Source organism: Maniola hyperantus, chromosome 2 (assembly GCF_902806685.2).
Source record: "Maniola hyperantus chromosome 2, iAphHyp1.2, whole genome shotgun sequence".
Taxonomy (NCBI): Eukaryota; Metazoa; Arthropoda; class Insecta; order Lepidoptera; family Nymphalidae; genus Maniola; species Maniola hyperantus.
Window position 1 is genome coordinate 2364739 of NC_048537.1, and position 13995 is coordinate 2378733.

Here is a 13995-nt window from a genome sequence, read left to right on the forward strand (position 1 = left end):
TTTGGTGTGTGAAGTTTATTTTCTTCTGTGCCAGTCTCGCCATATTTTTTTTTAGTTATCCGTCTAACAGTTCGTTGTCCAATATTAAGCGCATCAGCTACGCGTTCAACCACTGACGTTATAGGTAAAATTGGCCCTCCATTTTGAGCTTCACGATCGAAATAGTTACGAAGGCGTATTAGGAACTCACGTGTCTGACTATTTAGAACAGTTCTCTGCGTACGTTCGGTCATATCGACGAAATCCACAACAAAGGGCTTGAACAGAGTCCAAATTAACGAGCAAGGGTCAACAGTAATGCAGTATCAATATTTGAAATCCAAAGCCAGGTCAAAACTATATCACAATCGCATTGCACTGACAGTTTATACTTTTCGAAGCAACGTCAATTCGAAACTGCTTTGTTTTGCATTGAGCATTGACGCGAGTTTGCCGGAGGTAGTAGTTGTGCTAGCCAGCGATCCTATGTGACGATCGTATTAGATTCCATTTTTAAAAATTTATTGATATTTTTTTGCGATTTCAGAGGTTTGTCCACATAGTGAAAATTGTTCATATTCACAAGTACATTCACCCCTTAAATGGTGCAAACTGATTTTTCTACACTTGTATACATTTAAGAAATCAATTTAATAAATAAATTTTGAGTCCTAAACCTAAAACTACATTCGATAAAATTTATGAATCTCTGCACATCACTATCGTCAATAAAGTAATACAATTATTTCCTTCAAAGTCGTTATCAATTAATACGGAACTTCATGAGCGGACAAACGTCAAACCGGCCATCATAGCGTGCCGCTAGTTTAAACCATGACATACCTAAGGCGGTACTTATCCAAATCATAAATATATAAAACTAAAAGGTGACTGACTGACTGACTGATCTATCAACGCAGAGCTCAAACTACTCGACGGATCGGGCTAAAATTTGGCATGCAGATATTATGACGTAGGCATCAATAAGAAAGGATTTTTGAAAATTCAACCCCTAAGGGGGTGAAATAAGGGTTTGAAATTTATGTAGTCAACGCGGACGAAGTCGCGAGCATAAGCTAGTAAATAATATACCAATTACCATTAAACAAACAAATATTTTAATAAGTAATATAATAAAAACAACTACTTACCTAGTTAATTATGTAAACATGATATTTTATACGACTTAATGTGTCGTTTTGCTTTTATAATTTTTTCGTTAATTTGTAGCGCCATCAAGATTGTTGTGGTTTTAAACAGGTCGAATAATTTAACCAAATAAATTATTAAATAATTAAGCGTTACTTCCAAAGTACGGAAATATAGATGATGCAGGCAACATCATATTTCTTTCAGTGTTTTTTTTTAATTTAAGTGCGTGTTTATAAATCATGTGGGAACTCTTTGATTTTCCGGGATAAAAAGTAACCTATGACCGCCTTTGCGATACGAGCTATCTCTGCACCTATCAAAATTAGTTAATCGGGCTTTTAACAATGCCGTGGGAACTTTTTTTTAATCTCCGGGATAAAAAGTAGGCTATGTTCGTCCCTAATATTAAGCTAACTCTATACCTACCAAATTTCATCAATATCAATAAGTAGGTATATATTTATATTTCAAACTAACTGACCCGGCGAACTTCGTACCGCTTAACAGTCGATTCTTTAATATATTTTTTAATACTTTAAATTTTTCTCTCCGTAAGAACCATCCTCGTACTTCAAGGAATATTATAAAAAAGAATTAGCGAAATCGGTTCAGCTGTTCTCGAGATTTGCGATCAGCAACACATTCAGCGATTTATTTTTGCATATAGAAAAAGAAAAGAAAAAAGAAGATATCAATAACAGGCAAACAGAGACACTTTCGCATATTTTATAACATTAGTAAAGTTTCTCAGTTAATTTTAGCATTTTATAAGAACAAAAGACATTGGAACGTACCTGATATGTACTTGGTTAAATACACGCCTAACTACCTATATATAAAAACGTATACTACAGTACCTACAGAGTCTAGAAATAAACCAGCATCTCAGTTACGTAGTTACATAACTCGGCGTCCTAAATCGGCGCAATTATGTAACTATCGGCAACACGAATCGGCCAGGAAGTACTGTAATATTATAGAGGAATTATGAGTTTCTAATATCAAGTTAACTATTTTACTATACTAATTAGTATCATCATCATCATCAACCGATAGACGTCGGAATGAAGAAAAAATGCACATAGGCCTTTCAAGACCTTTCAAGTTTCATCCCAAGGAAGCCGGATGGTTCAACTATTAATAATAATATTGCGAAAAGGCATCTGTCTATCTGTTGCCTTTTCAAGACCCATCCATCCGTGCAACCGATTTCGACGAAATTTGGTACAGAAATAGTTTGCATATCGGAGATGGACATATACTTAATGCTACTTATTAAATATTAACCCAGAAAATCAATCCCGACAATCTCTATCACCTTCAGGTTATAAACAAGGTAGGCTGGTACATAAACAAGGTATAGGTAAATAACAAGGCTGCAGAATAAAACAATCATCATAATGTTTAATCATTCAGTGAGAACGTTTAAATGCAGATTTATGAAATAATTACTAATAATTATTGATACAGATTCACGCTACTTATTAAATTATAGTAGCGGACTAAATAAACTAGCACTACAGTTTTATCTTTTTAATAATTCCGATGAAGCTCTTTAATTTTCCGGGATAAAAAGGTATCGTATGTCCTCCTCCAGGGTCTAAGTCATCTTTGTACTGTGGAGTGTGTTTAGCCGTTAATTGGTAACAGACATAATGACATATAATTATGTCTGTATTTTGATTGTAATTATTTTGATTGATATTAGTAAGATACTATTTAGTATTGCGTTTGTTTGTTTTTAAATCACGCTGCTACGGAGCAACGGATCGAAGGCCTGGAAGACCTTGTGAGTAAAACAGGCTATTTTCTATCCCGGAAAATCAGTGTCCCTACAGGATTTTTATACCTAAATTCACGTCTAACTACAAAAAGTGCAAAAAAAATCATATCGACCCGTTGCTCCGTTGCAGCGTGATTGAAGGACAAATAAACAAACCAATAAACACACTTTCGCATTTATAATATGGGTAGTGAGGTAGTGGGTATGATGAGTAGTGATAGATGGTGACATGAACATTTGCAATACTAGCAAATGCGTTGCGAACTTTTCAGGAATTTTTAGTTCTATCTATCCACTGAATATTCCACTTTTGAAACCGCTAAAGGTCTTGTACGATTTTAGACTATAGTAAGTATAGTACGCGACAGTTCGAGATGGCAATCTTCTCTTCTTCTATCTATATATATAAAAGGAAAAGGTGACTGACTGACTGACTGACTGACTGACTGACTGACTGACTGATCTATCAACGCACAGCCCAAACTACTGGACGGATCGGGCTGAAATTTGGCATGCAGATAGCTATTATGACGTAGGCATCCGCTAAGAAAGGATTTTTGAAAATTCAATCCCTAAGGGGTTGAAATAGGGGTTTGAAATTTGTGTAGTCCACGCGGACGAAGTCGCGGGCATTAGCTAGTAAGGGTATATGGCGGGACGCCCCGAACACCCGCACGTCACCCGCCTTATCCCGCACCGGGTTAGCCCGGGGGCTGTGCGGGGCGTCTCCACCCCGATTGCCATCTCGACCTTTCGCGTAGGGTACCTACTATTTTTTTTTTCTTTTGAAAGAATATTAGCCATGTTAAATGACTAATATGCCCCTTTCTTCTCCAACTAAGCGTTAGGCTTGTGCTAGGAGTAGGTACGACAATAGTGCAACGGGCGGGGTTTGAACCGTCGACCTTTCGGTTTTCAGTCCACTCCTTTACCGGTTGAGCTATTGAGGCTTCGAACTATAGGTACCTACTTACTCGAAAAACAGGATATTCTTCTTGTTCCCGGACTGTATGGAGACGTTGAACCACATCACTGAGCAACAACCGCGAGTCAAACGAGCCGCAATTAAACCACTGTGTTTGAAATTCACAACTATTACGTTGTAGTCAAAGAAGCGTGCGGCCGCGGAGCCAGACTTTCACTAATGCAGTGGCGGGCGCGGGTTGCGCAAGCGCAGGAAGCGTGTGGAAACGTTCACGCGTCCTGTGCGTATCCTCCCCGAATCCGCTGTTTAGCTCATAATAGCTACAACTAGAATGCTGTTCGTTTATTCCATGATGTTTGGATGTTTTAGACGACCTCCCTGTCGCAGTGGTAAGCGCTGTTGTCTTATTAGTAGGAAGGTTCGATTCCCGGCAGAGGTTTAATAATCAAATAAAAGTCATAATTTTTATTTATTTTTAACATAATTATTGATTACGCGCTGTACAGGAGGCGAGCAATGACGTCACAACAAGGCGATAAACAACAAATATTAACATAAATTAAAATAACAATTTTTTTAACATGAAATTTTTTTTTACAAACAAAATAAAAACTTTTTTTTTTTTTTTTTTTACTTAATACAATAAAAGTTAAAGCTAGCCTTATCTAATTACTATATAAATCATGACCGCGTGGAATGGTGCCAAGAATACTGGCTGCATTTCCGCGCTGGACAGCCAGGCTGATCCGCTGCGCAAAAAATGAGCCAGCCCTTCTGTCACCAGTTGAGGCTATAAATAAAAACTGACTTCGATACACAAACACTAAAAATTGAAAAATAATTTAATTTATTACCGAATATATTATGTATACAAGAGTTAATATAGTTCCATAATAATACTTTTTGGTGCCGGTGCCAATTAGCTTTAGCTGCGCGAATCGTCTAGACTTCATATTTTTTTGAGACTCCACAATGGCACCTCATTGGCACCGACCCCAAAAAATATTATTATGGAACTATATTAACTCTTGTATACATAATATATTCGGTAATAAATTAAATTATTTTTCAATTTTTAGTGTTTGTGTATCGAAGTCGGTTTTTATTTTTTTTGTAAAAAAAAATTATTTCACAATTTTAGTGGCCCCATGGAATTATGCTATGACTGGTTAAAAATCTACTGTTTACTCAGCTATTACTCTGATCGCGAGCAATTTACTCTTATCCGTTGAGGAGTTCCAGTATCTATCTTCGAAGATGTTCATCAGATCTTCACCAAATTTAAATGGGACCAACTTTGAAGTAGGTATACCCTTTCAAACAAAAAAAGAATTTTCAAAATCGGTCCAGGCGTCATCGAGTACCTAATCGGGGAACATACATAAAAAATAAAAAATAAATTAAAAAAAGATTCCGACGAATTGAGAACCTCCTCCTTTTTTTGAAGTCGGTTAAAAATACAGTAATTTCAGCGGGAAAATATTTTTAGCAGCATTTTAGTTATATAAACAATACACTGAGATACTTTTCATAAAATAGTCCAAGGCCCTCGTATTAGGAGGCAAGAGGCTGTCATGACTACCTAACTTTGCTAGGTAGCTAAGAGGACTCTCTTGTAGGCTTAGGTCTAACCTAAGCCTACAAGAGAGTCCTCTCCTCTTGCAAGAGGCTATCACCGCTTATAAGCGTTGAAGTAGCGTTCAGTAATCAAGACTCCTTGTAAGCTGCGTGCACCACGCACTTATAAGGTTAATAGTGGTCGTGAGACGGACAGCGTTGAGTAATTGTGCGTGTAGGGTCTGACTAATGGTCGAATTGTAGCTTCCATTGACACCGGCACCGCCCTTGAAATGTGCAAGACGGTCACGGACAGAGTCCTCGTACACCTCACACTAAGAATAAGGAGACTTGTCAAACGCGTATACCCGAAAGGGACAAAACAACAAAAGAAATCATACTTAAGTACTTACCTATGAAAGGTTATGTTTCATAATTTGCGTTCGCTACAACTTTTACACAGCAATGTAACATAAATGGCTTCTACACACCTTCAATACTAAATTTAAAACAGAAAACTAAATAAAACTCGTAATATTCGCAATAAATTACTATCACAGAGGTTTGTTGGCTCTTTACTCTTTAGAGCTTTTCTATACACCTAGCTTGCTTTAACAAGGTATTTTTTATTTTAATGCCAAATCTACCTTGATTCTTAATCTGAGTCGTACACCCATTTGTAACACACTTTATTAGTATGCATACAGATTTGTGAATAGGATATTTTGTTTAACAAGTTCTTCCCAAAGATTGATTAAGAAGTGGAGCCACTAAAATTATTGAGGGAGATTTAAAAAAAAAACTAATTAAACTTTTACAAGACGTAGCGTAGTAGGTACAACTAACTACTTTGATCGTCAAATGCTTCTACCTATTATAGTTCGGAATGCCTTTCCCACCGACTGACGCTCGTTTCGCATTTTTAATTGTTAATTACCTGTTAATTTTAATTTTAAAACTTACTTGAATATTTAAACATATTCTAAACTCGTACTTGAATATAATAATTATACGTCATTCGTTGCTTTTTTAATTTATTTTCGCATTTAACTACGTTATATGGAAACATATCTACATGTACTAATTTAATTAATCTATATAGTTATATGAAAAAAACGGACCGAATTGAGAACCACCTCCTTTTTGGAAGTCGGTTAAGAAAGCTGACTGACTAACTAACTGACTGATAGACTGATCTATCAACGCACAGCTCAAACTACTGGACCGATCGGGCTGAAATTTGGCATGCTATTATGACGTGGACATCCTCTAGGGGTTTTGAATTTGTGTACTTAGTCTACGCGGACGAAGTCGCGGGGATAAGCTAGGTTTGCATAAATCTGAAGTTTTTAGCAAAAAAGTATTAATTCCTAGTACAAATAAAAACTTTAAACTAAATCTTACTCTTTTACTATCTAAATCCATGGTTTTTAGACCTAGCGGTTCACGTGGCAATGTCAATCAACCGTACCAGAGTAAACTAGAGTGAGGCTTTAAAGGGTACCAGAAGTGAGTTTAAAAGTCAGACAGAAAAGCGGGGCATAATTTTTTTTTAAAATTATAAGCTACTTTTGGACTAGTTATTTGAATGTCCTCTCTTGTTAAACTTGCGCGTAGATAATGATCACACGCGTAGAGGCTTACTCTTTATACTAACCTAACTACAATATTAACCTGATCAGGGCACAAAATTACCATTACAATCAATCAATTAAAATGGCGATCTAAACACAAAAAAATAAAAACCGACTTCGATACACAAACACTAAAAATTGAAAAATAATTTAATTTATTACCGAATATATTATGTATACAAGAGTTAATATAGTTCCATAATAATACTTTTTGGTGCCGGTGCCAATTAGCTTTAGCTGCGCGAATCGTCTAGACTTCATATTTTTATGAGACTCCACAATGGCACCTCATTGGCACCGACCCCAAAAAATATTATTATGGAACTATATTAACTCTTGTATACATAATATATTCGGTAATAAATTAAATTATTTTTCAATTTTTAGTGTTTGTGTATCGAAGTCGGTTTTTATTTTTTTTGTAAAAATTTTTTATTTCACAATTTTTAGTGGCCCCATGGAATTATGCTATGACTGGTTAAAAATCTACTGTTTACTAAGCTATTACACTGATCGCGAGCAATTTACTCTTATCCGTTGAGGAGTTCCAGTATCTATCTTCGAAGATGTTCATCAGATCTTCACCAAATTTAAATGGGACCAACTTTGAACTATACCCTTTCAAACAAAAAAGAATTTTCAAAATCGGTCCAGGCGTCTTTGAGTAATCGGGGAACATACATAAAAAATAAAAAAAATAAAAAAATAAAAAAAAAAAAGATTCCGACGAATTGAGAACCTCCTCCTTTTTTTGAAGTTGGTTAAAAAGTATTTACTAGTCGGTTGAGTCTGCGTCTGAACGAGACTGGCTTTAAAAACCATCAACCACCCGTATTTATACAATCGACTCAAGATGTTGACGCAACAGATCACGTGACTTCTGTCAGAGATAATCCATACTATACTAATCCATACTAATATTATAAATGCGGAAGTGTGTCTGTCTGTCTGTCTGCTAGCCTTTCACGGCCCAACCGTTTAACCGATTTTGACGAAATTTGGTATAGAGATAGCTTGCATACCGGGGAAGGACATAGGTTACTTTTTATCCCGGAAAAACAAAGATCCCACGGGATTTTAGAAACTAAATCCACGCGGACGAAATCGCGGGCATTCTCTAGTTTATTATAAGTGCGATAACAGCACACGAGTAGATATCCTACTCTGTGATAACAGGCTACTCTCGGTTTACCTGTTACGAAAAATCCTTTTCTGTTAGAGCCTCAATAGCTCAGCTGCTAAAGGAGTGGACTGAAAACAGAAAGGTCGACGGTTCAAACCCCGCCCGTTGCACTATTGTCGTACCTACTCCTAGCACAAGCTTCACGCTTAGTTGGAGAGGAAAGGGGAATATTAGTCATTTAACATGGCTAATATTATCCTTTTAAAAAAGAAAAAAAACACAACACCAGAGCATTATGTTCCAGTTCTATAAGGCCTGTAAGTGCGAGCGAGAAGTCTGGTTAAAATAATTTGTGACTTCGTTCGCACGTTCATAATGGCCCAACTATGGGACTAGGAATCAGCTTAGCTTCATTTGTCGTGTACTAGTTAGATTACATATGTCATTTATAGTATTCTTAGTGTGTACCTACTTAATAAACACTAGTTTACGTTCATCATACAAACTCTAATGATCTGTTACGCCGTTCTATTACGCCACTCGTGTGGGTACTTATACAACATAATATATACAATAGTAGACGCAGACGACCGAAAATAGCTTAACATATTAAAATTATTTAGCAATTTCCTTGAAGTGTAGGTAAAAAACACTAGAAAATTATAAAAATATATTAAAAAGCAAATATTGTCATTTCTCATTCAAAGAGCTGCATTGTAATATGGGCCTTTGAAAGTAGTTTCGACAACTGCAAAGTGTCGCTACTAGATGGCATTAAACAGTCGCTTCAGTACTGAGTGAATATACATATCACAAATTTCGTCACTTGCAGTAAGCGAAACCGTGGCCTAGTGGTCAAGGCATCGGGCGCGAACCCAGAGGATGCAGGTTCGATTCCTGCCGGTTACGCAATTTTTGATATGCATTTAATTTAGTAATTTCCTTGAAGTGTAGGTAAAAACACTAAAAATATAAAAATATAGCTTAACATATTAAGTCGTCAAAATCCATACTTCCATACTTAATATTATAAATGCGAAAGTGTGTCTGTCTGTTTGCTAGCTTTTCACGGCCCAAAAGTTTTACCGATTTTGATGAAATTTGGTATAGACTTAGAGTTAGCTTACATCCCGGGGAAGGACATACTTTTTATCCCGGAAAATCAAAGATTTCCCACGGGATTTTCATAGAACCTTCATAACCACGCGGACGATGTCGCGAACATCATCTAGTACCTATGACATACTTAGTACAAAAGTTGTGATTATTACATTTCTATCTCAATAAAGGTTGGGATTGGTTTGAATTGAATGTATATATGCAAAACTTTATTTTAACCAATAATGACACTCTGTTAGCCAACCACCACACATCACAATCACCTCTGGATTGGCCAATACTCGCTCACTATTGGCTGAAGTGCATTGTTGCATCAAGAATGTCATGTCCAGTCAAATGATTGATGCGGCTTTCTAACAATCGACCAGCCGAAGTGATAGCGATTGTCGCACTGTAACGAGCACCACTATCTACTGTCGGATTAAAATCGGCCTCAGCTATAAAGAAATCGGTCAAGTGCGGGTCGGACTCACATACGAAGGGTTCTTTATACAAGAAATAATCCTTACTTTGTAATTTTTTTAATTTTCATATCTGCCATTTTTAAATATTTATTATTTGTTGTTATGGCGGCAATAGAAATACACATTATGTAAAGACTCTATATCTATTACGGTTCACGAGATACAGCCCGCTGACAGATAGGTGAACTGACGGACGGACTTAGGAATAGGGTCCCGTTAGCTGCACCCTTCGGGTACGGAAACCTGAAAAAGTGGTCGTCTGCGTTAGGACTTACCTATACTACAATAGTTCGATTACACACGGATTGGGAAACAGAATAATCCTTCATCTGTAGACGCTGAGAAATATATCACAATGCTTTGGCATTTGTAGCTTTAGAATGTAGACCTCATTCCAGACTACGTTACCATCATGATCAACCCATTGCTGGCTCACTACACTTACTACAGAGCACGGGTCTCCTCTCAGTATGAGAAGGGTTTGGCCATAGTCCACCACGCTGTGCGGATTGGCAGACTTCACACGCCTTTGAGAACATAATGTAGAACTATCAGGCATGCAGGTTTCCTCACTATAGATTGATGATTTTCTTCACCGTCAAAGCGAGTGATATTTACTTTCTTAAAAACGCACATAACTCTGAAAAGTTAGAGGTGTGTGAATCCCCGGCCTCCTGAATAGGAGGCGGATGTCCTAACTACTGGGCTATCACGGCTCTGATAGGATATCAAAGGTCACTAGACTACGTAGGTACTTAATGCCATTAGGGAGTTCCTATGTTCAATCTCCGTCATCAGTGATCAGACGCTCAATGGTACTGTCATCCAAACCACGCGTGTTTACTAAATTGGACGGTTGGTACCTAATAGCCGAAAAATCGATTTTTTTTTTAATTTTTTTTTTGTTTATTTGAAAGTAATCAACAGCGTAATTACATAATTATTATTTAAATCTAAATCTAGTTTTAAGGTGACGCAGTACGCCCGACCGAACCTGTTTGCTTTTCACTTGACATTGTATGAGAAAGGTGAGAGGCACGATGATTTTCACCGAAATCAAGGGTTTAGGAAAAATATTTTTGAGAAAAAACTACTAAGATTATGTTTGCAAAGTATAATTATTTCAACTAATGAATAAATAAACTATGTCCAATGTTAAATTTCTTTAGAATTTTCATACCCCTAATCTTATTTATTTACGCCCAAAGTTGTCATAAATTTAGTGTTAAAATAGGAAACTTTTACCCTCGTAACTTTAAGATCAATATTTTTTTCAATGTTGTATATATCAATAAACCTAGATAATGACGAGATTAATCAATATAATACTTAGTTTTGAGCGTACAGTATCAAGTAATGTAGTAATTACCCTCCCACGTTTGTATGAAGAAAGCATCGTCCTGAGTACCCTTAACAGAAGGCCACAAGAGATTAGGTACTTAAAATTATAATAAAAACTATTTTAACAGAATAGATATTTTAGAATAAATGTATATACAATAATAAAATTACAACAGTGTGTGTGTATGCTTGTGCTTACCTAACTTCGACCGAATGACAACAAGGCAATATTATGAACAAGCCAAAATAAGCATGGCTGTAGTCTAGTGGCTAAGACGTCTGTAGGTTCGATCCCGGATACGCACTTCTAACTTTTCGGACTTATTATTTTTTATTATTTAGATACAAACTTAGCCCTTGACTGCAATCTCACCTGATGGTAAGTGATGATGCAGTCTAAGATGATAGCGGGCTAACCTGGAAGGGGTATAGCAGTTATTATTAAACCCATACCCCTTTGGTTTCTACACGGCATCGTACCGGAACGCTAAATCGCTTGGCGGCACGGCTTTGCCGGTAGGGTGGTAACTAGCCACGGCCGAAGCCTCCCACCAGACCAGACCAGAAATTTAGAAATTAAAAATTCAAACCCTTGCCAGGAATCGAACCCGGGACCTCCCACTAATAAGACCTCAGCGCTCACCACTGCGCCCGGGAGGTCATCGAACTTACTTACTTAAATACTTATGCGTTTTACTTTTAAGTAACTAAATACCACTTGCTTTACATAACGAAAACATCATGAGGAAGCCGGATGCCTGAGATTTGAGAGTTCTCCATAATGTTCTCAAAAGTACGTGAAGTCTGCCAATCGACACTTGGCCAGCGTGGTAGACTATGGAAAAAAATTCTCATTCTGAGATAAGACTCATGATTTGTAGTGAGCTAGCAATGGGTTCATGATGATGATGATGATGATGAACAAGACAAAATAATAAAAAGCTTTTAGGAAATACGGGCAACTGAGTCCAGCAGATAGGTATCTTCGCATAATATTGAGACCTTGACATTTTTCAAACCAGAAGAGATTGTTCTGAAATTCCATACCCGCACAATTTTTCTCAGTAAACTTAGTTAATATTTCCGTTAAATAATAATATTTATATATTTTAACCCTGATTTTTTTTAATATCATTAAGTTTGTTTTTTACATCCATAATATTATATTTCCCACATTACATGTAGCACATTTAAATCGTAAATTGCGTAATTATTTTTTTTTTCACTAGTTTTATCGTTTGCCAAAACAATATTACAAAATGTGGTGATGATACAATGAGTCATTATTTTTTTGCACAACTAAGTACAATAATAATAAAATTTTATAGATATACATAAATAGTATGTATTATAATTTTTGTATTGGTGGTGGTGGTAGGTTAGGTAGGTAGGTATACCTATAGGTATTTATTGGGCGCGCAATGGAGTCGGTTGGAGACCACGTAGGTACACAGAGTTATTTTACACTAGCTGATGCCCGCGACTTCGTACGCGTGGATTTAGGTTTTTAAAAATCCCGTGGGAACTCATCAATTTTCCGGGATGAAAAGTAGCCTATGTCCTTTAGTTTCGAATAGAATAGAATAGAATAGAATAGAATAGAATAGAATAGAATAGAATAGAATAGAATAGAATAGAATAGAATAGAATAGAATAGAATAGAATAGAATAGAATAGAATAGAATAGAATAGAATAGAATAGAATAGAATAGAATAGAATAGAATAGAATAGAATAGAATAGAATAGAATAGAATAGAATAGAATAGAATAGAATAGAATAGAATAGAATAGAATAGAATAGAATAGAATAGAATAGAATAGAATAGAATAGAATAGAATAGAATAGAATAGAATAGAATAGAATAGAATAGAATAGAATAGAATAGAATAGAATAGAATAGAATAGAATAGAATAGAATAGAATAGAATAGAATAGAATAGAATAGAATAGAATAGAATAGAATAGAATAGAATAGAATAGAATAGAATAGAATAGAATAGAATAGAATAGAATAGAATAGAATAGAATAGAATAGAATAGAATAGAATAGAATAGAATAGAATAGAATAGAATAGAATAGAATAGAATAGAATAGAATAGAATAGAATAGAATAGAATAGAATAGAATAGAATAGAATAGAATAGAATAGAATAGAATAGAATAGAATAGAATAGAATAGAATAGAATAGAATAGAATAGAATAGAATAGAATAGAATAGAATAGAATAGAATAGAATAGAATAGAATAGAATAGAATAGAATAGAATAGAATAGAATAGAATAGAATAGAATAGAATAGAATAGAATAGAATAGAATAGAATAGAATAGAATAGAATAGAATAGAATAGAATAGAATAGAATAGAATAGAATAGAATAGAATAGAATAGAATAGAATAGAATAGAATAGAATAGAATAGAATAGAATAGAATAGAATAGAATAGAATAGAATAGAATAGAATAGAATAGAATAGAATAGAATAGAATAGAATAGAATAGAATAGAATAGAATAGAATAGAATAGAATAGAATAGAATAGAATAGAATAGAATAGAATAGAATAGAATAGAATAGAATAGAATAGAATAGAATAGAATAGAATAGAATAGAATAGAATAGAATAGAATAGAATAGAATAGAATAGAATAGAATAGAATAGAATAGAATAGAATAGAATAGAATAGAATAGAATAGAATAGAATAGAATAGAATAGAATAGAATAGAATAGAATAGAATAGAATAGAATAGAATAGAATAGAATAGAATAGAATAGAATAGAATAGAATAGAATAGAATAGAATAGAATAGAATAGAATGTTTTTTTATTCATGTAAACTTTTTAAAAGTGCTTATGAATAGTCAGGTTTAATTTACCACTGGTTCGGAATGCCGTTCCTACCGAGAAGAACCAGCA

General features: G+C 35.1%; 1 protein-coding gene across 2 annotated transcripts in view; it reads right to left on the bottom strand.

Annotated features, from left to right (window-relative positions):
- LOC117989448 (17-beta-hydroxysteroid dehydrogenase 13-like) overlaps positions 1 to 13995 on the bottom strand; it is a 33388-nt gene that overhangs the window by 15056 nt on the left and 4337 nt on the right. The window contains exon 1 of one of the 2 annotated variants that reach the window (XM_034976831.2): positions 3889 to 4052. The exons of the other annotated variant lie outside the window; for it this stretch is intronic. Within the exon in view, the coding sequence (XP_034832722.1) occupies positions 3889 to 3944 (56 nt within the window). The 5' untranslated portion in view covers positions 3945 to 4052. Of the gene's footprint in view, positions 1 to 3888; positions 4053 to 13995 lie in introns of those variants that run through there. 2 annotated transcript variants of the gene reach the window in all.